The sequence below is a fragment of the Haliotis cracherodii genome, unplaced genomic scaffold (assembly GCF_022045235.1).
Source record: "Haliotis cracherodii isolate W230 unplaced genomic scaffold, xgHalCrac1.p SCAF_25, whole genome shotgun sequence".
NCBI lineage: Eukaryota > Metazoa > Mollusca > Gastropoda > Lepetellida > Haliotidae > Haliotis > Haliotis cracherodii.
Genome location: NW_027266281.1, coordinates 2842061 through 2869820, shown reverse-complemented (window position 1 = coordinate 2869820; position 27760 = coordinate 2842061). Strand labels below are relative to the sequence as shown.

The following is a 27760-nucleotide window of genomic DNA, read 5'->3' as shown; positions in this document are numbered from 1 at the left end:
CAAAATGTCTGACAAAGTTTTTACAAGTTTTATTCATCTCCCAAAACAACAAACAGTTTCACGTAAATAAAGACATATGTACACACGACGACGTGAACGGCACACCACGTCACTGTCAGGTCTCCCCCACCGTCCACACAAACACGACACTGACGTCACTGAGCGCCGCGGGACACGAGGAGATCCGCCACTCGCGTCTGTCCCGTGAGTCTCGCCAGGTAGGCCGCCGTCTGCCCGTAGATGTTCCTGGCGTCGATGTCCACCACGTGCAGAGACAGCACAAACTTCACCGTCTCCATGTCTCCTCCCCTACAGGCGAGGTGAAGGGTGTTGTCACCGTCCTCGTCCACCAGTGACACATCGGCCCCTTCACCCACCAGGAGCTCCACCACGTCTCTGTGTCCATTCCATGCTGCCCTCATCACCGGTGTCCTGCTCCCCCAACTCCTACAGTTGACGTCCACGCCCCGAGACAGGATCCGCTTCACCTCCTCCAGGTTCCCGTCCTCGCTGGCCCAGTAGAGGTCCCCGCAGTCTGCTGGTGATGGAGTCGCTGTAACACAAAGTAAACTCTGTACACTTCCAGACATCTTCGTCATACATCTACATGGTTCACACCTCAACGTGGTGACACGTGACACGGTACGTCATCAACCACTTCCAACATGGCTGACAACACAAGGATCAAGGGGAGGACGACAGCTGGTTCATGTAATCAAGGATTATGCGGTCAATGTTTAGAATCTTTCTGTTACATCCAGTTGTTGTAACATTATTCTGTGTGTGTGTGTCAACGTTTGATGAACTGAGCTTTATGAGATGATACTGTCAGTACAGTTGCTGTTTGGAAATATTAGATAGATCTTATAAAACATGACATTGGAGTTTGTCAGTCTGTTTGTTTGCAGTAGTCCAGCAATAAGATGGCGGAGCCTGATAAAGACAGACAGTCCAGTGGTTGACAACATGAGCACCGATCTACACAACTGGGATACAATGACATGCTAGAAGCAAGTCAGAACCTCCACGGGTCTATACCCCAGCTTGTTAATTGTTGGGGGGATTAAAGTGTTGGCTTTCTGCCTGCTGGCTTCTCCCACCTACCCCGTGTAGCAGGCTTTTTTGTGGTCGTCACTGGTGTCCTCGTGGTCCGACTCGGGTCGCTCGAGGCTGAAACACAGAACATGCTGTTCAGAAAACAATTCAAACTAAATAAGCATTATACATACAAGATATTCGACAAAGTTTATGTATTTTAAAATTTTGACTGATGAATACAATTTCAAAACCATTCATCTTAGAGGTATAAATATAAGGTCGTCTAGCGACTAACAAATCATTCAAACGACTACATTCTATCATAAATATACAACACAAAAATTGAGATTGCTGTTCATCTGAGCCACGCGTCTGTACAGGCTTGTTGGATTGAGCCTTATGGTGGTACTGGCAATACAACTGACTTGTTTCAAATTATTAGGATAATAAGAGACTACATTTATCAGCTTGTTATTGTAGAGACTGTTCATATGAAGGTTTGTGGAGTAAACTTTCAAGCTTATATTTGTTACATGTTGATGTGACCTCATCTCGTACAAAGTTGGACAGTGACAGTATCTACCACCTGCTGGGTTCTCCCACCTACCATGAGTCGTCACTGTCGTCATCTGTGCAGCCCTTTCTCTGTGGCTCCGGTCGCTCGAGGCTGAAACACAAAATATGCTGTTCAGTTGGGTTGGGTTTTACAGGTTCTTAGCAATATTCCTGCAATATCTGGGCGGGGAACACTAGACATGGGCTTCACACATTGTAACCATGTGGGGGAATCAATCCCGTGAAGAGCGAATGCTTTATCCACTGGGCTACCCTCCCCCATATATGCTGTTCAGAAAACTATAAATTGCAGGTAAACATTACAACTACTGGCCTGAGAGAAGCTTTTGCCTTTCAACAAATGTGTGACTTTCAAATTTATTCACTGATAAACTTGATTTATAATACAGTTGCTGTAGTAGAGGTATTATTAACAGCGTTAGAAATTGGCACTAGTCCTGTAGTCCTTACTACACTGCCCAATAGTAAAGGTATCCTAAGGAGTAGTAGAAATTGGCCCATTTTAAGGGTTTGGCTATATGTTATCATTATAAGGAATAGTGGACAAAAACTGTTAGTTTCTAACCCTGATTAATAGGCTATACCGTAGCATGGTGACTGACACATTTTGAAAATCGCTTATATTTATTAGATTGAGATTGCTAGAAAAACACTCCCTGAATAAACCTAAGCTGCACACTGCCTCTGTGCTACCTGCTGAGATATATCTCTTCTCTTGGTCGAAGTTGCAGAAACTGAATAGATTGTTATTTTGTTGTCATAATAATATAATCATACACCATACAACATAAATGAACACTACTACAACATCCCAATAGTTCAGATACATAACGACTAGGCTAGTAAACATGTCATTTTAAGGGTTCTATATGTTACCATTATGAGGACTAAGGACTAAACATGTTAGTTTATATTGCTTAGGGCTGCAACGATACAGGAAGGTCACGATACGATACGCATCTCGATATTCTGGTCACGATACGATACGTATCTCGATACGCAATGATAAAAAAACAAGACTTTAAATGAAATTTTGAGTAAAATTAATAAAAAATACTACAAACACAAGTCCAGATATATAATGAACACGTTTTAATAACAAGATAATATAATAATGGTATTGAATTGCGTACTTCAGTTCGGACTTGCAGACTTGTATTTCCATTGTTATGTGCTTGCGGGGATCAGCTGATAATGTTTAATGAGATGGGGAAAAACATCTGTCGTTGTAAAACCTGAGCTTATTAAAAATGTAAGTACTTTTTGGGGAGCCATGCGTTACCGCGCGCTATAACCAAGTTTGCGTTTTTTTGAAAGGCACAGTAGCGAGGAAACGCTGTACTTGAGATTTGCGTTCCGTATCGTGGCGTATCGATAAATGGGCCCACGTTTATCGTATATCGTATCGTGGGTTAAGTATCGCGATGCATCGGAATATCGGTGTATCGTTTCACCCTTAATATTGCTGTACACAAGAAAGACCAGATCTCAAATAAAGTGAAACACAGCATATGTGCATTTATCATATTAGAACATTACAACATCGTATGACATCAGCTACCTACCCTTAAGTCCCAATTATGGAATGATATTAGTATTTTAGTCTGACTTCGTTAGTTGTGGGTGGAATTGTTATGACAATGAAATGGTCCCCGCAAGTTGGTGCGTTGTTGCACAATATCAATAACAATAACAAGTTGTTGTTTGAGTATCAATACTGCGCATAGCAAATCTACATAGTACATACAGGTCAAATACTGAACATTGTTTTCTAATTTTCATTGCCTGCTATGTTATTACTGTATATTTAAATTATACTCAGGTATTTGTTGTGAGTGAGAATCAATGCACATCGTTATATATATTTTTACCAGGATATGACGCCCACCAGTGTAATTCTGGAGGAAAATATATTTTTCGTGCATTTCAACGTCTGTGGATACATCTCAAATCGACAACTGTCATGATGGTTTCTCTGTGTCCATATTGCTTTTTGCCAAATGATGATAACAGGCTACTAAATGTAGAGTGCTGCGACCTATCGTAAACTATTTGTTGTTCTGAGTGACTTTGCTTGATGTTTTAGTCTCCATCCTCCCCAATACAAACACTCTCTTAACTAGACTCTGAAACTGGTGCGTTTTACGTCGTTTGATGTCTCGGGCTATACAGTATTACAAACGTCGATATACGACATGCTACAGAATAATATTTCAGTTATAAACTTTTCATGATGATGCAATAAATGTAAAAGAGCAACAGGTCTACATGACTCAGCGCGTGTGCAACACAGTGGTAATTCAGTGTCAGGAAAACTCTTTGCAACACTGTCATAATTCAGCATTCCGAGCGATGGCGGCAGTACATCCATCACAGATCGGCTTACTAGATTCTATCTGAGGCAGAAACTGTCGCCGGCACTACAAGATGTTTGATACGGTGTTTGGTTGTGTAAAGAAGGGTATAAACACGTGGCCCTATTACGTGATTAAGATTGAAATGGCGATTGCCAGGGTGACGAGCGCCAAATTGTTTTCGCATTTAACGTCCGTTGTAACTTAGACATAAAATAATGAGAATCATGCACATTTGCCCTTATATATTCTACATTTCCTTGCCATCCTTCAAAAACCAATGTTGGTGCCCTGCAAAAATACATTTGTTCCACATGAGATATTCCGGATTAGAACAAAGCTGAGTGTTAAAATAATGAGGCTGATTTATTTGGCCCTGGTCTGTAGTGGGGATGAATTTCAGTAGATTTCTGCCATTATATGATGCAGAACAACGTTTTAAAACATATGAGTGAAAAACCATAGCCGACACTATGAGTCATAGTATGACTGAACAGATTTAGAAAAAAATCTCATATCATCTAGTCTTTAGTCTCAGTTGTAAATAGATCTAGTTGTTATTAGTTCAGAGGATGAAACTTACAAGCATATTTTTTGCAATATACTGATTAAAATAGAACAAGCAAGCTTTGCAGTTGAAACGAGGTATGAATGTTTACCTCCAGACGTTTGTTTATCCCCGGTGGCAGGCTAAACAAACGTCTGGGTGTTAACATTGTGTGAAGCAAGCACCTGATTCCTTCAAAATGTATTCTGTTGTACATAAATCTTACTATATTTACAATGTCTGTTTCATTTAATTTCCTAACAAAATTCTGAAGTACAAACTGAAAACTTACCACCGTTTACGTTCTAACACGAGCGACACAACTCACTGCCAGTCAAGAAACGCCTTGACTAGCGAAGGGGCGAGCTATGACGTCAGTGTGACGTGTCTGGTTAGGAGTATGACATAGTTTGGCGCTCGGCTGCTTGTGCCGATCACTCTAAGATAATACAGTGTGGAGTGATACTAGATCTACGTACAAGTCTTACTACAGTCTTACCATATTTCGTTTCAGATTGCATGTTGAGGTAACAAATTAAGCCTACTTCATTGGTTAAAGAAATCTACCTCATAATCGTGCGTAAAATTTGTCTTTTTTTATTCTAAGATGCTTCACTAAAAGCTCAAAGGCACCGACTATATTTATCCTGCGACAAAGCATTACGTCCGCGTGAAGATCCGGGGTAGAATAAGGTCTCGAGCAACCCATGCTTGGCGTAAAAGGCGACTATGCTTGTGGTAACAAGCGAGGTCAGGTGGTCAGGCTTGTTTACTTGGTTGATGCATGTCATCAATCCCAATTGCGTGGATCGATGTTCATGATATTAATCACTGGATTGTCTGGTCCAGACTCGATTATTTACAGACTGCTGGCAGTTAGCTGGAATATTGCAGCTTAAAAAACAAACCAACCAAACCAACCATGCGACAACAGTCACAAAATTGTTCGATTATTCGGGCGTTGGTGCCCTACGAATTAAGTATGTCTTCAGCATGGATTGATGCTCATGACATCAATCACTGTAACGACTCGATCTATTGACTGTAACGACTCGATCTATTGACTGTAACGACTCGATCTATTGACTGTAACCACTCGATCTACTGACTGTAACGACTCGATCTATTGACTGTAACTACTCGATCTATTGACTGTAACGACTCGATCTATTGACTGTAACGACTCAATCTATTGACTGTAACGACTCGATCTATTGACTGTAACCACTCGATCTACTGACTGTAACGACTCGATCTATTGACTGTAACTACTCGATCTATTGACTGTAACGACTCGATCTATTGACTGTAACGACTCAATCTATTGACTGTAACGACTCGATCTATTGACTGTAACCACTCGATCTACTGACTGTAACGACTCGATCTATTGACTGTAACTACTCGATCTATTGACTGTAACGACTCGATCTATTGACTGTAACCACTCGATCTTTTGACTGTAACGACTCGATCTATTGACTGTAACCACTCGATCTGTTGACTGTAACGACTCGATCTATTGACTGCAAGCCTGCTCTTCTCACTTTACCATGGGAACATATTTTTAAACTGGTCGAGCCCGACTTGCCTGGCCCTTGCCCTGCATGAGACATCATTCTGATCATCTTCCCGAGGCAAGGGAGTTAACCGACTATAAAAGTCCAGTTTCCACCCTTGCCGAACTAGGCTGGTATTATGGAGTTACAATTTGGCTGGACTAACGAGTCTATGCATAGTCCAATCAAATTCGCGCACCAAAATTGAAATCTGGTTCGTAAAGAGTCATGCAGATTTCGGTCGACTGCAGGATTTGCGAAGCATGTGTACCGCTAACTCGTTGTCAACAGATATTTTCTAAATCTTTTCACAAATCACAATATAGACCTTGATCATCAATCACATCGTCTTGACTGGGCGCCACCGTTTTGTTTGAAACAAATGCAAGGGATACGAGAGGTTGAATCTGATTGGTCAATAGGAGGCATAGAAAGAACATAACTCGTAATAGCCACTGGTGGCGCTACGATCGAGGCCAGGAATTCCAGCCTAGTTCGGCAAAGGTGAAAACTGGACTTTTAAAGTCAGTTAACTCTCTTGCCTCGGGAAGATGCATTCTGATTTGTTAAGAACCATCAGACCATGAATTCATGTTTGTGTTTTGATCGGAAAATTACCAGAACTACTGACCAGTTCCTCAACCTTATCAGATTCCGGGGTATAATAGGTCTTCAGCAACCAAAGCTTGCTGTAAAAGGTGACTCTGCTTGTCGTAAAAGACGACTAATGGGACGACTAAAGCTTGCTGACTTGGTTGATACATGACATCGATCCCAATTGCGTTGATCAATGCTCATGATATCAATCACTGGAATTTATGGTCCAGACTCGATTATTTACAGACCGCCGTCATATAGCTGGAATATTGTGAAAGCGGCGTTAAACAACAAACCAACCAACCAACCAACTCAACCTTATCACAAGCAAACATAGCATCGAAGCTATCGCGACGGTAGCCACCATTTTGAATGTTGTATTTGTAAAACATGTCGGCCGCTGACATAGTGATGAAGTGTTGCCTTGTCGCTGTTACATTTCGTATTGCTTATTTTCAAAATTTTTACTGAACATGAATTTGATTGTAGATGAATTCGCCCAGGTATGTAACTCAGTAACAGCAATAACACATGTGCATACTTAAGTCCGTAAAGTAGGAACTAAATCTGTGGGTTAAAGAGTCGTTGGTTATCTGATATACTAGTAATTTATCGATAAAGGATGTCAAGAAGGATATCCTGATTGACTATTATTTCGCGCCGCTTTTAACAGTATTCCGGTTACACCACGGTGTGTCAGCTTGATGTGGGAGGAGAATACGAAATAGTGTATAGTGCTGGGATTCGAACCTACCATTATAGATTTCTTCAACGCCTAGGGGACGCAACTCTGCAAGGCGAATTGTGGCGCCTTAAACGACTGGATCAACCGTGTCTGTCTGTCTGTCTGTCTGTCTGTCTTTTTGTATAAATAAGATAACTATATTCACGGGACTAAATGTTACTCAACTGGACTCTCCTAAAAAGTGTCAATCTTATTCTGCTTTGTCTCTTCGTAGGTAAGCCAGCTATACAGATGTTAATATGCGTGACGGAACGGTCGCTATACCTGCTATAGATAGGTATATTTATCTATATATACAGGGCGTTAGAAAACCCTTGACAATGCGGTTCTGACAATTCAATCAGGAAGACGAGTTATTTCAAAATGGAACTCGGAAAGGTGACAATGTTTCATCATGTGTGGCTATTTCGGCGTCTGTCATATAACAGCTATAACTCCTGTATCCATGATCAGAATCTATATTTCTATAGGGCGTTAGAAATCTATCGACAGTGCGGTCCAGCAAACATTTTCTTCCGAGTTATGCGGCAAAAAAATTTTTTCAAACGGGAATCGGAAAACAATGGAAAGTTTTCTCTCAAAATCCTTATCCTAAATCTGAATTCACATTTATTTAAATCATTGGAATGACTATGTGAATGCGGTTAGGGGATTGTAGGTTGAAGAACCGGGGGCAGGACACGGGCGGCCGAGTCGTCTATAGGGCGCCGCGATTGTGGGTTCGAATCCCTGTTCGTCCCGATTATGTTTCTAGGTTTGTCAGCACCATACCCGTGCTCGTGGGTTTCATCGAAGTGGTAGACGTCTTAGACCTGCATCACTTCGGGCTTTCCTCCCACATTAAGCTGACACGCCATGATATAACTGGAATAATGTTAAAAGCGGCGTTAAACCAAACTCAAACACCACATGTGCGGCGGAAGGATATTTGCTGATCAATATCCGTCTATGACTTGTCACAGATTCTTGTTACTTTGCGTGCCTAGACGTGATATTGCTGGATTAATGCTAAAAGCATACTCACTCACTCACTAACTGCGCGTGTCATACAAAGATGTCTTTCACAGATCTGTCAGGCACCTTTATCACTCTAACCCCTCTGTGCTGTCTGTGTAAGAAAATACTGATCTGCAGACAGCGTTCGGCTTCGACCGTAATAAAGAACTGCGCATGCGTGGAACGTTTTTCATTCAACAACTTCCCCACAAACATATAAACTACTGACATCTACGATTATGTCTGTATTCCAGTGTTAAAATAATTATTCGTACTATTCGGGCGCTTTTAAAGCTGAATGTATTTGGTGATAATTGTCACGGTTTAGCAAAATGTCTGTATTAATGGCAAACCAAATCAACGCCAAATGAAAATGGCAGCCAACATTCCACGCAACTAGGCCTTGCGTATTTATCACGAAAAGAAAACTATTGGGTCTATATCATAAGCCTCCAGGGGACAACTGCCATTTCAAGGAACCACCTGTCATTGTATACTATAGATCACGCTTTTACGTTGTGTTTTTCCACATTTACACGAACGAACGATCAAGCTGATCGAGGTAAGGCCAAGTGATGAAACTAGACTCGTGACTGCAAATAGATAAATTGTCAATGCAAGAGAATAACCAATCTAGATTATCCGCCGAAACAGAATCCATTTTGTATAGAGGTAAAAAAATAGCGGTAACAATTATGTGAATGACCACTGAAAAACAGTGATGACAGCAGGTGTTCGCGAAAATGATGAGCATGTCCTGACCTACGGCTAGCGCCCGCACAATATGGTGGCATATGCTCTAACCCCAATAAAATATTCTCCCTTGAACAGTATGTTTTTTCAACTATATGTAACAGTTTTCTGAAAAATCTATGGAATGTGTTGGTAATGGTAATAATGCCTCATGGGTAATAGAGTAGAAAGTACATGCATTTCTATTTCTTTATACAATTGCCAATAACATGTCACATTTGGTCTGGTAGATTTTTAAGTTTTCGACTTTTGTAAGCTGTTCAACCCTGAAATGCATGACATTTTTAAGAATTTTTACCGCAATAATGAGCGCGAGACAGTAAGATCATCGTCCTGTAGAAACATTTTCCATGCAGGTATAAATTTTCCCTCGGAAATAGCTTGAGTCAATAGTAACGGGGCATGCCTTAAAAGGACAGATTGTGAATGAATGAAAACAGAAAAAAACCGATTCGGTTTGGTATGTCGTGTGCTATTGTTACAGGCGGACATACAGTATAGTTTATTAACGATATGTAAAGCACGTGCATGGCAGGTCAGTGATGCCTCAGATGTGGTAATAGTGAGTCACAGACTGAGAGAATTCAGTCTAAGGCCGCATATAAGCCAGGAGAGGAGTTTGTCAACCTCTGAGTGCCCCTAGCCTATACTGCCAGTGTTTCCGGCTCACATGCACGAAGTAAATCACATTCCTGTAAATTATTAGGTAACCCGCAATATTCTTTTTGCTCCATCACTGTGCGTTGAACATGTCATGACATGATGCGCACGCAACTCGAGTAGGCGAAGAGCGAGATACTCCAGATGATTGATACCAGATATAAGTATAGTTGTCAGCGATTAGATTCAGTGAGGAGATTTGACTTGTTTAAGTAACTTAACATCGTTTTTAGAACTAGACAAAAGATGGAGACACGTATTTCATTTTGCGAAAAATATATGCCGGCATATGTTCAATCTCTGATAATTCTCAGCGGGATACTTGTCGTGAAGCATATGGCAAGGGACTGACAGAAAAGTTCTCTCGTTAAAAGTTATTCATACAGGTGTCAATGAAGCACAGGGCTGGTGTATCACGTCGACTGTACAGTGTTAGAAGTGTTAATGACGCTACCCGCCGCCATTAGAAACACAGGGCCTGTGTATCACGTCTACTGTACAGTGTTAGAAATGTTAATGACGCTTCCTGACGCCATCAGAAACACAGGACTGGTGTATCACGTCTACTGTACAGTGTTAGAAGTCTTAATGACGTTACCCGCCGCCATCAGAAACACAGGACTGGTGTATCACGTCTACTGTACAGTGTTAGAAGTTTTAATGACGCTACCCGCCGCCATTAGAAACACAGGGCCGGTGTATCACGTCTACTGAACATTGATAGAAGTGTTAATGACGCTACCCGCTGACTTTAGAAACACGGGACTGGTGTATCATGTATATATTCCATAAGGTCCAGCCTTTGGTTTTTATATTTCACAATTTTTGAGGTGCGATCAAGCACGCTCTTTCTTTCAAAGACCGTAGTCTGACTCCTGTTGTTGTTTGATTAGGGTTTCAACTTTCGAAAAGCCTTATGGTGAACATGTGGAGGACATTTCCAAATTTGACATTTCAGTGGAATAAATGATGTCCGACACAGTTCTCTTATTTGACCCTTTTGGCAAAGACCTGGTATCATCACATGCTGATGTTTAAGACAGTTTACAATGTTGCCAACAGATTATAGAAATCCAACCTTTCTGTGTTTGTTCCGTCAAGTCTTGGATGTGTTTCTCACGCAGCGCATCACGTTTCTCAAGTTCCTGTATCTGTAATGATGAAAGCTCAGTTTAGTCTGATAGATCAATTTATCAACACACTCAAACCAATATCACAAACACAAAGAAAATATAATGACTAAATCAGTAGAACTTGGAGTGAGTCGGTGAGGTTTAACGCCGATATTAGCAAAATTCCAGCAATATCACGACACCACAAATTGGCTTCACACATTGTACCCATGTCGCGAATCGAACCCGGTCTTCGGTGTGACGAGCGAATGTTTTAACCACTAGGCTACCGGACTGCCCCCGCAAAACTAGGACAACGGTCCAGTGTGTCATTAGACGTGGTCACCATGGCAACTGAAACTTAGTCACAACGTTTGTAAAAAAACAAAGTAACCTGAATATTTACCTGACAGTTTGAGTATAAACAGGAGTATTTACCTGTCAGGTTGAATATATACAGGTGTATTTAACTGACAGATAAGTATATACCGAAGTAATTACCTCACAGCGTGAGTATATACAGTAGTATTTACCTGGCAGTTTGAGTATATACAGGAGTATTTACCTGACAGGTTGAGTATATACAGGAGTATTTACCTGACAGTTTGAGTATATACAGGAGTATTTACCTGACAGGTTGAGTATATACAGGAGTATTTACCTGACAGTTTGATTAATACAGGAGTATTTACCTGACAGGTTGAGTATATACAGGAGTATTTAGCTGACAGTTTGAGTATATACAGGAGTATTTACCTGACAGGTTGAGTATATACAGGAGTATTTACCTGACATTTTGAGTATATACAGGAGTATTTACCTGACAGGTTGAGTATATACAGGAGTATTTACCTGACAGTTTGAGTATATACAGGAGTATTTACCTGACAGGTTGAGTATATACAGGAGTATTTACCTGACAGGTTGAGTATATACAGGAGTATTTACCTGACAGTTTGAGTATATACAGGAGGATTTACCTGACAGTTTGAATATATACAGGTGTATTTAACTGACAGATAAGTATATACTGAAGTAATAACCTCACAGCGTGAGTATATACAGTAGTATTTACCTGGCAGTTTGAGTATATACAGGAGTATCTACCTGACAGTTTGAGTATATACAGGAGTATTTAGTTGACAGTTTGAGTATATACAGGAGTATTTAGTTGACAGTTTGAGTATATACAGGAGTATTTATCTGACAGTTTGAATATATACAGGTGTATTTAGCTGACAATTTGAGTATATACAGGAGTATTTAGCTGACAGTTTGAGTATATACAGGAGTATTTAGTTGACAGTTTGAGTATATACAGGAGTATTTAGTTGATAGTTTGAGTATATACAGGTGTATTTAGCTGACAGTTTGAGTATATACAGGAGTATTTAGCTGACAGTTTGAGTATATACAGGAGTATTTAGTTGACAGTTTGAGTATATACAGGAGTATTTAACTGACAGTTTGAGTATATACAGGAGGATTTACCTGACAGTTTGAATATATATAGGTGTATTTAACTGACAGATAAGGATATACCGAAGTAATAACCTCACAGCGTGAGTATATACAGTAGTATTTACCTGGCAGTTTGAGTATATACAGGAGTATCTACCTGACAGTTTGAGTATATACAGGAGTATTTGCCTGACAGTTTGAGTATATACAGGAGTATTTACCTGACAGTTTGAGTATATACAGGAGTATATTCCTGACATTTTTTTTAATCTTGAAGTGTGGTTACATGGGTTATTTTCCCACATGTCGCACATATTTACACCAAGTACCACTTAACCTGTATGATAATGTACTGTGTTCTCACAGGTACAGATAAGATATCCGGAACCATGCTTCCTATTCAAATAGTAGTAAAATATCCATTGTTAATGGTGATGCAAGGTCTCTAATTGGTTGTGTTATGTGGCAATGTTGTTAATCATGATGCAAGGTATCTAATTGGTTGTGTTATGTGGCAATGCTGTGTATGGTGATGGAAGGTCTCTAATTGGTTGTGTTATGTGGCAATGTTGTTAATGATGATGCAAGGTATCTAATTGGTTGTGTTATGTGGCAATGTTGTTAATGGCAATGCAAGGTCTCTAATTGGTTGTGTTATGTGGCAATGTTGTTAATGACAATGCAAGGTCTCTAATTGGTTGTATTATATGGCAATGTTGTTAATGGCAATGCAAGGTCTCTAATTGGTTGTGTTATGTGGCAATGTTGTTAATGGCAATGCAAGGTCTCTAATTGGTTGTGGCAATGTTGTTAATGATGATGCAAGGTATCTAATTGGTTGTGTTATGTGGCAATGCAGTGTATGGTGATACAAGGTCTCTAATTGGTTGTGTTATATGGCAATGTTGTGAATGGAAATGCAAGGTCTCTAATTGGTTGTGTTATGTGGCAATGTTGTTAATGGCAATGCAAGGTCTCTAATTGGTTGTGTTATGTGGCAATGTTGTTAATGGCAATGCAAGGTCTCTAATTGGTTGTGGCAATGTTGTTAATGATGATGCAAGGTATCTAATTGGTTGTGTTATGTGGCAATGCAGTGTATGGTGATACAAGGTCTCTAATTGGTTGTGTTATATGGCAATGTTGTTAATGGCAATGCAAGGTCTCTAATTGGTTGTATTATATGGTAATGTTGTTAATGGCAATGCAAGGTCTCTAATTGGTTGTGTTATGTGGCAATGGTGTTAATGGCAATGCAAGGTCTCTAATTGGTTGTGTTATGTGGCAATGTTGTTAATGATGATGCAAGGTATCTAATTGGTTGTGTTATGTGGCAATGTTGTTAATGGCAATGCAAGGTCTCTAATTGGTTGTGTTATGTGGCAATGTTGTGAATGATGATGCAAGGTATCTAATTTGTTGTGTTATGTGGCAATGTTGTTAATGATGATGCAAGGTCTCTTAATGGTTGTGTTATATGGCAATGTTGTTAATGATGATGCAAGGTATCTAATTGGTTGTGTTATGTGGCAATGCTGTGTATGGTGATGGATGGTCATTGTTGCAGCTGGGTGAATAATATTATCTCTGACTTTATTGCTGTTACCATTGCTATCAATTTCATATTTTATACTGCCATTGTTGCAGTCTCGTGAATATTATTATCTCTGACTTTATTGCTATTACCATTGCTATTAATTTGAATTTTGTATCTCACTATTTATTTGGCAGTATGTTTTACAGATTTGTAAACCTAGTAGAAATTTTCCTGTAGAAATTGTGAATGGCACATTTCTTTGTTACTTGCTGGCTTCACACTTTTATGTACACATTTCTGGTTTACCTTTTTGTTCTAATCTGGAATCGACACTAAACAGTGGTTATGTTGAAACGCTCTCGAGTAGTTTCTTTTATCGATATTGCAGTGTAAACAGGGAACTAATTGTATGTAAACTAGTAACCCCGTGTCTACATGCCCAGTAAACCCTATGTCTACATGCCCAGTAAACCCTATGTCTACATGACCAGTAAACCCTATGCTGACATGCCCTGTAAACCCTATGCTAACATGCCCTGTAAACCCTATGCTGACATGTCCAAAAAAACCTCTGTTGATATGCCCTGTAAACCCTATGCTGACATGCCCAGTAAACCCTATGTCTACATGCCCAGTAAACTCTATCTCTACATGACCAGTAAACCCTGTGTTGACATGCCCAGTAAACCCTGTGTTGACATGCAAAGTGAACCCTTTGTTGATATGCTATATAAAACGTATGTTGACATGCCTATTAAACCCTATGTTGACATGCCAAGTAAACCCTATGTTGACATACCCTGTAGACCCTATGTTGACATGCCAGACACTGATATAATGATCCTGCGCCGCAGTCTGACCGTCGCGGGATGATCCAAGTTGGCATAAAACGGAACTGTGGTGAACGTTAAAATGACGTGCAACGGATGACTGTTTCGCCTCTAGCTGTTCAAGGGCACACAATCTTGCCATATCGAATGACACAAAAAGGTGAATGCTATGTTCAATGGTGTCATCCCTGTACACCCCTCATCTTGGAGCAGAACTTCAAAATGGTCACGTGCATCACGCTTTGTGATCCTTTTCCACTTCATGCATTTGAAAAATGGCCTGTTTAGGGTTAATGTTTCATCAGGTGGGGTGTTTTGGTGGTTGGTTGATTTGCGGTGGAAAACAATTATTTCATGGTTTCTATTTACATGAACTAAATTCAACTTTTATAGTTCACCTGAGCGTTTCTTTTTTGGGAGAGTATATTTATTGTGTTAATGTCGTATATACCCTAACTCTTTTTTTCCCATGGTTTCAAATGAAAAATAGAACGCCATGATCTTAAGGCATGTAATTGCTCGGCAAAATAACCTGTTGAATGTCTGTTGAATAGCCTGTTGAGTAAATGGAATTAAGCCAGGCGAGCTGCTGCTTTCGAAACACGTTTTTCAAACAGTCGACAACTTCTTGGCTTCATTACATCAACACCATATGCATTGCTACTACAAGCATTCCTGTCAGTGTGAGTCATAGCTCTATCGTAATACGCACTACCTTACATGGAATTCATTATCATCCATTGTTCTACGATGGAAAACGAACACATTTATGGATAACAACTTCTGGTCTATTGCATGTAGCGATGTTTCGATGTATATTCTAACACCGTTATCAAGCTGAAGCGACAACAACCGAGCGATGAGATATATATATGCATGACGTGGTGTGATAAGCAGCAGATTAACATTGACAACAATAGGTGATAGATAACAAATACACACAGGCTTATGAATATTCATAGAGCACCTTGTGGTAGGTTCCTTGCTTATTAAATAGACTGGTTCTGATTAATAATACCAGGCTCTGATATAGGTGAAGGTGTAAAGTGAGTGAGTGCTGGTACTCACCCTTTGCTGCATTCCCTGAAAGTCTTTGGTCATCTCGACACGTAATTTGCCAAGACTCTCTTTGTAAGAGTCTCTCTCCCGTTTGATGTTTCTGAACTGTCGTTTAACTGATCGCAGTTGTGTCTTCGAGTTATGAATGCTCACTTTCAGACTGTTAACTACATTAAGAACACGTCCACGGACAATGTTCCCGATGTATTCTTCTTTCAGGATGCCAGTAATCGCTTGCTTCACTAGAGGCGTTATCAAGGCAGGGATGAACGTGTTAGTCAGTTCTTCTTTCAGCACCTTAAAGTTGTTACTCATTTCAATCCCCAAATCAGCAACTTGGCCTTTCCATACTTTGATCTCTCTGTCCAGCATGTCTAGTGTTTTAGAGGAGGCTGGCAAATTGGTATCAGCATGTACGTCTCTGACACCACACAACGACACAAGAAAGATGAATACAACGCTTGTTAGTTCCATCATGTAGGGATGCTCGCCACAGTTATGAGATTACTGCGTTGGTGCTGGATAAATATACCCTAGCCTGACTCACGTGTTTGACAAAAAGCCAACTCAGGAATGCTCTGACAAAAAATTCCTGTGCATACATTTGGCACCACAGCAGCAAATAAGGCGGGCAACTTCATCAGAGTATCGTGTTTCATACCAAGTAAGTTGCCACAATAGTCTCGTGTTGAGAGTATTATTACTATTGAAGTAACTTTAAAAATATTAGATTTCTTGTTTACTTTAACTAATCTCGATCTAACCCCTTAACATTAATAATGTGCGTAAATTACTTCTCTTTGTCTCACGCTGCGGACCTTAGTTATTACCCATCCCTGACACCAAAGTCTAAATGTCCAATAGACAACATATACCTTTGATCCACCCGTCCCTGACACCCAGGTCTGTATGTCCAATGTACAACATATACCTTTGATCCACCCGTCCCTGACACCCAGGTCTGTATGTCCAATGTACAACATATACCTTTGATCCACCCATCCCTGACACCAAGGTCTGTATGTCCAATGTACAACATATACCTTTGATCCACCAGTAGCAGACAATCGGGTCTCCATGCCACATGCAGTCTGACGTATACCTTTCTCCTCCAATCCCCCCAAATCCCCCTCCCTCTTTCACCATGGCTAACAATCATTCTGTTTTTATTTGGATACAAGTATGTTTGATAAGGCTAATACACATGCTGATTCCTAATGATCGAAGTTACAGATCATGAACCAATCAAATTGGTATATCCAGATCTATTCACGGCCATTGTGGGGAGTTTAAAATGTGACACTTTTGCGCAGAGGAGATCTTCTGGTGGTATGTGTGAGGACTCTGAACTATTGTCGGGACAAAAATCAAGTTTAGTCTGTCAAACGTTTTACCTAAAAGGATGATAAATCTACTACTGTTCAAACGAACACATATTTATTCACTTTTGCCCGTTTACCTGTTCCCAATTCAATTAAAGCTGGTTATGTCAACATCGGAGTTGAGGTGCATGTCTTCAGTACACTCCGATGCTTTAAATGTAAAAAAAGTGGACATGGTTCGAAAACCTGCACACATCCCATGGTTTGCCATCGTTATGGGGACAACCATGAAAGTGCAGATTGTCATCAAGATTACCCTAATTACTTAAAAAATAAACGCCTGAAGCCACTTGCTCCACTGAAAGTCGTTTCTGATTCAAAGCGGGCAGGGGATCAGAAAACCCTGCTCCAAAGGTAGAGCGCTCTAAACTGGATTACATCTCCATCATATATGGTGGAGGTTGTAAACGTGAGTTTAAAAAAAACCTAGATTCTATTGATCATCAGAGACTGAGGCTTTGACTTTGAGTCTCTAGAGCTTCCCTGAGACAAAATCTGTATGTGGAGGCTGGTTGTGTTTTTAATCCTCTTTATACAGAATGCTGTAATAAAAAGGTCATCTCTTACTCTACTCATCAATACTCTGCTGCTGTCACATTTAGTCGCCTGATGTTGGAGGTACAGAGAATAAGAAACTCTATCTGTGCTGTAAGGGGCATGGCATTGTAGCACCACACTAACACACCTGTTAGACGAGACATACATGCATAGTTAGAGGTGTAGCCAGGAGTACTCTGCATGTCAGCTTGACCCGTTTGAGCTTTGGGACATTAAGATTTAGTTAATTGCATATTAGTTTTTTGTGGAAACATTAATCGGCATCAGATGTTTCAAGAAAATTTGGATTTCGGCCAGATGATTTCACATTAAGTTTAGCCGATGTCAGAGTGACCTGTACGAAACTCGGTGCAGGGTATGGGCACTTTTCATTTGACCTGCTCAACATTAAGATAAGGTTTAATGTAAATAATCCTGGACATCTGCTATTGAGCTACCCATAACTACTGCAGTTCGAGACACATTTGACATCAACAGCAACACTCACTCACTTACTCCTGGCTAAACCCCAAACTACTACAGTTCGAGACACATTTGACATCAACAGAAACACTCACTCACTTACTCCTGGCTAAACCCCTAACTACTACAGTTCGAGACACATTTGACATCAACAGAAACACTCACTCCCTTACTCCTGGCTAAACCCCAAACTACTACATTTCGAGACACATTTGACATCAACAACAACATTCACTCACTTACTCCTGGCTAAACCCCTAACTACTACATTTCGAGACACATTTGGCATCAACAACAACTCTAAATCACGTACTCACTCACTTATTCCTGGCTACACCTCTAGCTAATCTAGTATAAGACACACTTGACATCAACAACAACACTCACTCACTCTTGGCTAAACCCCCTAACTACTCTGGTATGAGACACATGTGACTCACACATTCCTGATTAGACCTCCAACTAGGGTAGCCTAGTGGTTAAAGCGTTCGCTCGTCACACAGAAGACCCGGACTTGATTTCCGACATGTCTACATTGTGTGAAGCCCAGTTCTGGTATTTCCTGGAATACTGCTTGAGCATCTCAAAATAACACTCACTCACTCCAACTACTGTAGACACATTTGTTAATCGGCAGCAACAATATTCCTTTCAAAAGTCCTGTGACGTCATTACTGGTGAAACATTATGTAATGTAGTACATTAGGATACATTAGCACAGAAAAAACTAGCGATGGGGATATTGTGCTCCTCCTATGTCAATGAAGAGAGAGCGAGACAAAACAAGACATTGGAGTAGTTGTCGTCATATACACAGAACAATGGCAAATCATTGGAGTGGCTGTCGTTATATACACAGAACAATGGCAAATCATTGGAATGGCTGTCGTCATATACACAGAACAATGGCAAAACATTGGAGGAGCTGTCGTCATATACACAGAACAATGGCAAAACATTGGAGTAGCTGTCGTCATATACACAGAACAATGGCAAAACATTGGAGTAGTTGTCGTCATATACACAGAACAATGGCAAATCATTAGAGCAGCTGTCGTCTTATACAGAGAACAATGGCAAATCATTTGTTTAGCTGTCGTCATATACACAGAACAATGGCAAATCATTGGAGTAGCTGTCGTCATATACACAGAACAATGGCAAAACACTGGAGTAGCTGTCGTCATATACACAGAACAATGTCAAAACACTTGAGTAGCTGTCGTCATATACACAGAACAATGGCAAATCATTGGAGTAGCTGTCGTCATATACACAGAACAATGGCAAATCATTGGAGTAGCTGTCGTCATATACACAGAACAATGGCAAAACATTGGAGTAGCTGTCGTCATATACACAGAACAATGGCAAATCATTCGTGTAGCTGTCGTCATATACACAGAACAACGGCAAAACACTGGAGTAGCTGTCGTCATATACACAGAACAATGGCAAATCATTCGTGTAGCTGTCGTCATATACACTCAACAATGGCAAGATATTGGAGTAGCTGCCGTCATATACACAGAACAATGGCAAAACACTGGAGTAGCTGTCGTCATATACACAGAACAATGGCAAATCATTGGAGTAGCCAGACGTAAGTGGTAATACTATTGACTGTCAATTCTGATAAAGGTTTCCGTTTTCAAAATACTATCATGGTTTAGATTAACATGTTTGACATATATTCATACACAACCCCTTGTTTCTTTAGTGATTTATTTGTTTCATGCTTTGATGGTTATGTCTTGTGATTCTTGTGTCAACACTGGTCATGCCATCCATTGGAATACGAAAACAGTGTTTCTATTTATAGCCCAGGCTGCCACGGTGCTGCACTGCTTGAACGTGTTGCTCATCACCTCACAACACAACAGGTTTTATGCCATTCCATTCTGAAAGCACTTGAACATGAACCACGTATACCACTATATGGTGTACACCTAATACCTCTTGTTCCTTGAAAACAATAACAAATATTTCTGGAAGTCATTGCTGTGAAAACATATTACTAGCTTTGATTGAATTCATGTTTGTTTTCTATTTTTCTATTACCCTAATATCTAAACTCATGTCATGTTCTCCTATTTGGTTCTGAAGGTAGCTCATGCAATTAGCATATAGTACAGGGTAGAACTTGCAAAGTTCAAACACATTAACACTATGTAACCAAAATCTCGCGATCACACTTGCTTCACGCTTACCGACACTTCTCAGTGGCTCACAGCAAACATCACATCGCAGCCTTCCCTTACTTACAGATCGCTATGCGGGAAACGTGGACCCAGTTTAGTGTTGGAAGGAAAACAACTTTTTCGACAGCCTGATCAACGTACGTGTCAGACTACAGCAGTCCACTCAACGTCAGGGAGGTAACTCTTATAGAGAAGTATGATTCGAGGTTACATAAAACATACACACTCACAAAAATACGCGCAGATATGTTGCAAACATTTTCATGTGCCAAGAAAACAGTTTTTATACCATTCCATTCTGAACACACTTTAAACATATATCTTGTATACCACTATGATTATGTCAACCTAATACCTATTGTGTCCACTGGGGTGAAATTGGGTTTAACGTCGCGTCCAAGATTATTGCACTTATATAGCGACGTGTACGCACGTGTGTCTGTGTGGCTATGTGGCAGCTTGTACTAGTCCGGAATGATGCCAATTTATAGTGCTAGCTCACTGAGGTACCATGCTGCAGTTTAACATGAATACCCCACTCAGACTCCGAGCCGACCAGTCCTTATTTAAGCCCCTTAATGCCGAGCGCGAGACAGGGTAACAACAAGTACCATCGTTTAACGTCTTTTGGTATGACTCGGTCGGGATCGAACCTCGGACCGTCTGCTCTCCAGGCGAACGCTTTACCTCTGGACCACGGAGGCGGGGAAAACAGTAGTTAATGTTTCAGGTAGTCATTGTTGTGTTTTGCTTTGAATTCCTGTTTTTTCTGTTTTACTTATTAGCACCTAAATATTTAAACTCATGCCATGTTCTCATATCCTGATTCTGAATTTACAATTCGGTTTACCTTCTGGGATACGTATGTGCGCTTTCTGACGGTATAGGTACTTACATTGCATCAGTAGGTATGTATCTACAAAATATCTTTGCAGCAGTAGGTATGTATCTACAACATATCTTTGCAGCAGTAGGTATGTATCTACAAAATATCTTTGCGCCGTGTTGATCCTCTGGCTAAGAGTTATCTGGCATACATGTTGCGACTTTTGCGCGCCTTTAGACATCGTCTTCGAGGAGCATTGTATACGATATGCAGTTATCAGATGCTAAAAAGGCCCCCACAAGTAAATTTGTATTTGTGAATAGGAAATGGCGATTCCTAAACTGTTATCTTCATGTAATTTTCATATTCGACACCAGAATGTAAGAGAAACAAAAAACAACACAGTCGAACATAATTCTCTGATTTTCAACACGTGTCACTATTCTTCTTCTTATAATTATATACTGACAAGATTCAATGCAAAGTTATGTTGTGAATTTGCGTTTTCTTCTTGATGTTTTGGAAGTCTGTCTTTTGGTGTTGTGTGTATTCCGTTGTGTGTTGTGTTGTGTCATCTGTGTGTGTGTGTGACCACATGTACCTGGCGCAGACATCTAGGAGTTTGCCATCTGTGATGGGTGTTCTCTGTTGTGTGTGCTGTCTGATGTGTTCCGTGTTGTGTGCTGTGTTTTGTGCTGTGTGATGTGTTTGTGCTGTGTGATGTGTTCTATGCTGACTGTTGTGTTCTGTGTTTTATGCTGTCTGATGTGTTCTGTGTCGTGTGCTGTGTTTTGTGTTGTGTGATGTGTTTTGTGCTGTGTGATGTGTTCTGTGTTGTGTGATGTGTTCTGTGTTGTGTGCTGTGTTGTGTGCTGTGCTGTGTTCTTGGCTGTGAGATGTGTTATGTGATGTGTTCCCTGCTGTGTGAAGTGTTCTGTGCCGTGTTATGTGTGATGTGTGCTGCGTTCTGTGTTCTGTGATGTGTGCTGTGTTCTGAGCTGTGTGCTGTTCTGTGTTCTGTGTTTTGTGTCATTGTTCTGTGCTGTGTTATGTGTTATGTGTTCTGTGATGTGTGCAGCGTCTTGGCTTTGTCATGTGTTCTGTGATGTGTTCTCTGCTGTGTTAAATGTTCTGTGCTGTATTATGTGTTGTGTGCTGTGTTATGTGTTATGTGTTATGTGTTGTGTTCTCTGCTGTGTTAAATGTTCTGTGCTGTATTATGTGTTGTGTGCTGTGTTATGTGTTATGTGTTATGTGTTATGTGTTCTGTGATGTGTGCAGCGTCTTGGCTTTGTCATGTGTTCTGTGATGTGTTCTCTGCTGTGTTAAATGTTCTGTGCTGTATTATGTGTTGTGTTATGTGTTATGTGTTATGTGTTATGTGTTGTGTTCTGTGTTATGTATTGTGTGCTGTATTCTGAGCTGTGTGCTGTTCTGTGTTTAGTGTTCTGTGCTGCGCGCAGTTAAGTGTTCTGTGTTGGGTTATGTGTTATGTGATCTGTGTGGCGCTCTGTTCTGTGTTGTGTTATGTGTTCTGTGCTGCGCGCTGTGCTCTGTGTTGTGTGTTGTGTGCTGTGTTCTGTGTTCTGTGCTGCGCGCTGTGTTCCGTGTTGTGTTCTGTGTTCTGTGTTGTGTTATGTATTCTGTGCTGCGCGCTGTGTTCTTTGTTCTGTGCTGTGTTCTGTGTTGTGTTATGTGTTCTGTGCTGTGCTCTGTGTTGTGTTCTGTTCTGTGTTGTGTTATGTGTTCTGTGCTGCGCGCTGTGTTCTGTGTTCTGTGTTGTGTTATGTGTTTTGTGCTGCGTGCTGTGTTCTGTGTTCTGTGTTCTGTTCTGTGTTCTGTGTTCCGTGTTGTGTTGTGTGTTCTGTGCTGCGCGCTGTGTTCCGTGTTGTGTGCTGTGTTCTGTGCTGCGCGCTGTGTTCTGTGTTGTGTGTTGTGTTCTGTGTTCCGTGTTGTGTGCTGTGTTCTGTGTTGTGTTATGTGTTCTGTGCTGCGCGCTGTGTTCTGTGTTGTGTGTTGTGTGCTGTGTTCTGTGTTCTGTGCTGCGCGCTGTGTTCTTTGTTCTGTGCTGTGTTCTGTGTTGTGTTATGTGTTCTGTGCTGTGCTCTGTGTTGTGTTCTGTTCTGTGTTGTGTTATGTGTTCTGTGCTGCGCGCTGTGTTCTGTGTTGTGTTATGTGTTTTGTGCTGCGTGCTGTGTTCTGTGTTCTGTGTTCTGTGCTGTGTTCTGTGTTCCGTGTTGTGTTGTGTGTTCTGTGCTGCGCGCTGTGTTCCGTGTTGTGTGCTGTGTTCTGTGCTGCGCGCTGTGTTCTGTGTTGTGTGTTGTGTTCTGTGTTCCGTGTTGTGTGCTGTGTTCTGTGCTGCACGCTGTGTTGTGTGTTCTGTGATGTGTTGTGTGTTCCGTGTTGTGTGTTCTGTGCTGCGCACTGTGTTCCGTGTTGTGTTATGTGTTCTGTGCTGCGAGCTCTGTTCTGTGTTGTGTGTTCTGTGCTGTGTTCTGTGTTCAGTGCTGTGTTCTGTGTTCCGTGTTGTGTTATGTGTTCTGTGCTGCGTGCTGTGTTCTGTGTTGTGTGTTGTGTGCCGTGTTCAGTTATCTGTAATGTGTTATGTGTTCTGAGCTGTGTTCTCTGTTCAGTGCTGCGTGATGTGTTCTGAGCTATGTGCTGTTCTGTGTTCAGTGTCATGTGCTGTGTTCTGTGTTGTGTGACGTGTTCTGTGCTGTGTTATGATTTCTGTGTGTTTTGTCCTGTGTGTCATGTTCTGGGCTGTGTTCTGTGTTCTGTACTGTGTTCTGTGCTGTGTGCTGTGTTCCGTGCTGTGTGATTTGTTCTGTTGTTTCCTGTGTTCTGTGTGTTGTATCATGTGCTGTTTGCTGTGTAAAGTTATCTGCGTGCTCTGTTACTGTGTTCTGTGCTGTGTTCTGTCAAATGTTCATTTATATCCAGCAAGAAGCCATTCACTCCACGCGCATGCACTGTTCATGCATGTATATAATTTGACAACCAATTACAGTGTGAGTGAGTGAGGGTGTGTGTGTGTGTGTAGGGGGGTGGGGGGGGGGGCATATAAATAAGTTGGTTAACGGCTATAACGATAGTTATCCCTATAATGTCTGCAGGAGACAATATTTTTTATCTACATAAACGACGGTATGCTCACCGGCTACATACTTTTGATGAAAAAGACTTGTTATAGAAACCACGTGACACTGTAAGTCGTGTTAGCGTGGAGCGCGCGCGGGAGCACGTGTAGAGTTTCCAGTACAATCACATCGGAGACTCGAGAAAAATGCTGCACACATTGTTCCCATGTAGGAAATCGCTCTAGGCGACCCAATCCTTTTCTGATTCCAGATAACAATGCTACCTTCCACCCCAATGTTGACCAAAATGCCTGGAATCATCATGACCGTTAAATGGACACACAGATTAAACAGAGTGAATACAAGGGCAGTGGATTTCTACTTGCGTCTTTTTTATGCTACACTGTAGGACTTAACAAATAGGATTAGCATCTAATAAATAACAGCAATTAAATGTTTCAAGGCATAAAGATGTCATGGCTCCAAGCTTCACGTAACGGAGGGAAGTTGCCATGGTGACTGATTTACGACACCCATTGTCTAAAGAACATTTAATTGCAAAGGCTCATTACCCTGGAGCCATAACATTTATATGCCTTGAAACATTTAATTGCTGTTATTTATTAGATGCTAATCCTATTTTTGTGTACATCGACCGTCTGCCATCCTGAACAGGATGTGCAAGTATGTCACTTATGATTTACTGTTTACATTTATATTTATTACTTACTAAATGTCAGGTGACCTTGGCTATATAAGCCTTGGTCCAGAGAGATTGAGAGAAGAGAGAAGGGGTTTGACTCTCTTACCAAGCAGACCTCTCTCCCACAGCCCAGAGTGTGTACCGACTCTCTGTGGCACCCTCAGTTATTTTCTAAGATATTGTAAATTGTTAATTGTTCTTGTAAATAAAATTGTGATTAGTCTCCTGTGACTCTGGCTCTTTGCTGACTAATTCCCCAAGAAAACCAGCACGTCATTTGGAAGGTATTGTTCACCCAGAACAGTTCCATGATATATACAACAATTGTCTGCACAATAATCTGCACAGAGTTTTTGATTCAAGCGCCCGCCAAATCGCAAAGACACACATTCGATGAAATATGCTATACTTGAAAATAACTTCTCTTGCGGAGTAAACGTCAGTAGTCTTACGCCAATAACTCTACGGTAGGGAAAAGTAAATCCTTATGAGTAGTCTAATCAGATTTTTTTTTCAGTTTGGTTCCCTGACACTTAAACAGTTACATGTATGTGACAAGGGTGCATATCAAAATTCGCCGTCATGAAGTTTGAAGTTTAAACTAGACAGAAAAAGGTCGGAAACTACTTTACTAATCTCACAATATCTCGACATCCGTGGCATTGTATTAAATGTCAGTCACACTATGTTAACGCCATGATGACGGTTATGATTTTGATTTTACGCACACAGTGTTTAATATCTGCACAGATGAAAAGGGTAATTTCTATCTACGGTCCCGTGTCACCAAGTGAGTTAAACGCGTTACAGTACATGCCAACTTACGGGGAAAGAGTGAGTGAGTATGGTTTTATGCCGTTTATTATGTGCAGTATTCCAGCAGTAGCACGTCGGAGGACATCAGAAATACGTTCCACGCTTTCTTCTCATGTGGGGAATCGAAGTTACATGTATGCCTTGGGCGAGACGAGCAAACGTTTTGACCACTTGGCTAGCCCCTCGCTGTAATAACAACCGTGCGAATCAGACTCGAAATGTCCTTTTGGAAAAAAAACACCCCTTAGAATCTAAACTAGGAGTGCCCGTTTTAAGCCTCCTTGTTATTTATTCAAATATAAATAACAATATTAAAACGTGTTTATGCCCATGGGCTTAAATTAAATGGTAGAATGGATTGATCTCCCAAACCGGGAGATCTTCAAGAATTGTTGTAGCACGCTCCTATATGGCACATTTGACCAAATATTGCACCACAATTGTTAGAGGTTTCCATGTATACACGACACATTGGGCCCTTAATACAGATGGTATTCTAGATACTCAGTAGGACTGTTTTATCGCATGTGACAAACACTCATAATTGCGCTATTGGGTTCTTGTTACTTGTTGACAGATGACTAATTCACTCCTTGAAAAAAGAAAACAATTTCTTTTGTTAAAGTGTTGCTCTTTCATTTCACTTGTGAGTATTGTTTCATTTCACATGTGACAGTCATTCTTCCTTTCATGCTTTGATCATCTGTGGTTCCGAAGCCCTGTCCTTAAATTTAGATATTCTGCTTCTCAGCTTAAATCTGGTAATTCCGTAATACGCCCAGGGCTAAGAAAACGATACTTCGATACTTTTCTTGATCAGTCGTTGTTTTATCAATGTAACTACATTCAAGGCCTCAGTAAAGCTTTCAAAAAGTTTTATAGTACACCTTTCCAAATATGACGCATCAGTGACAAAAATGATGTCCGATGCAATTCCCCATTTTGACTTGTACCATGTGTTCCCGTGTTGCTACAGGTAAACAACTGACTTGTCATGCGTTTGTGACGAGTGCCACCGGTGGGGCAGGATACGTTCACCTTTTCGCGAACACCTTGTTTCATTACTATTTGATAGTGATTCATAAACACATGCTCATGGTTGTCGTCTAGGGCGCCGCGATTCGCTGTGCAGATTTCCGTCCCTTGGGCACGCCAGAAACCGATGATTGTGGGTTCGAATCCAAGCTTACCCGATTATCTTTACAGGCAGCCCTGTTGTTGACAACATGAGCACCCATCTGCACAACTGAGATACGATAGCATGCAAGAGGCAGCCCTGTTGTTGACAACATGAGCACCCATCTACACAACTGAGATACGATAGCTAAAGGAGGCAGCCACGACGGGTCTTTACACCAGCTTGTTAATTGTATGAAGGATTTAGGAGTTGGCACTCTGCCTGCTGGGTTTCCCCACCTACCTTCTGTGTAGTCACTGGGAGACGTTGAGCCCTCTCGCGTCGTTTCGCAGCACACGAGGCTGAAACACAGAATATGCTGTTCAGAAAAACATATAAACCACACAATCATTATACATAAAATGTTATGCATCTAAATATTTTCAAAGGTGAAAAAAATTTGTAAATATGTTTTTTTGTAATATAAATATCCGGTGATTGAGTGATTGTCAAATCAGTGAAGCAACTATCGCTTATCGCTTTTGGGGCTTGCTAAGCTTTCAATAATCGGCGCACCTCAGAGTATGTACAGATATCACTTATGGAGCTTGCTGTGCTAACTATCAACAGTCGGCGCATCTCAGAGTCTGTACAGATATCGCTTATGGAGCTTTCTATGCTAACTATCAACAGTCGGCGCACCTCAAAGTCTGTACAGATATCGCTTATGGAGCTTGCTATGCTGTCAACAGTCGGCGCATCTCAGAGTCTGTACAGATATCGCTTATGGA

At 40.9% G+C, this 27760-nt stretch overlaps 1 protein-coding gene across 2 annotated transcripts; it reads right to left on the bottom strand.

Moving 5' to 3' along the window:
- Positions 1 to 38: 38 nt before the first annotated feature.
- Positions 39 to 27309, bottom strand: LOC139472821 (ankyrin repeat domain-containing protein 2-like). 2 transcript variants are annotated; one of them, XM_071255300.1, is made up of 5 exons: positions 27273 to 27309; positions 10904 to 10976; positions 1646 to 1705; positions 1105 to 1170; positions 39 to 553 (listed from the first exon to the last, which is right to left on the bottom strand). In XM_071255300.1, exons 3-5 carry the CDS (start codon positions 1665 to 1667, stop codon positions 156 to 158), a joined length of 486 nt encoding a protein of 161 aa, XP_071111401.1. In that variant the 5' UTR covers positions 1668 to 1705; positions 10904 to 10976; positions 27273 to 27309; the 3' UTR covers positions 39 to 155. The 2 variants fall into 2 exon arrangements, with proteins under 2 accessions (XP_071111401.1, XP_071111400.1); XM_071255299.1 differs by lacking the exon at positions 27273 to 27309 and adding an exon at positions 15834 to 16309.
- Positions 27310 to 27760: the final 451 nt, after the last annotated feature.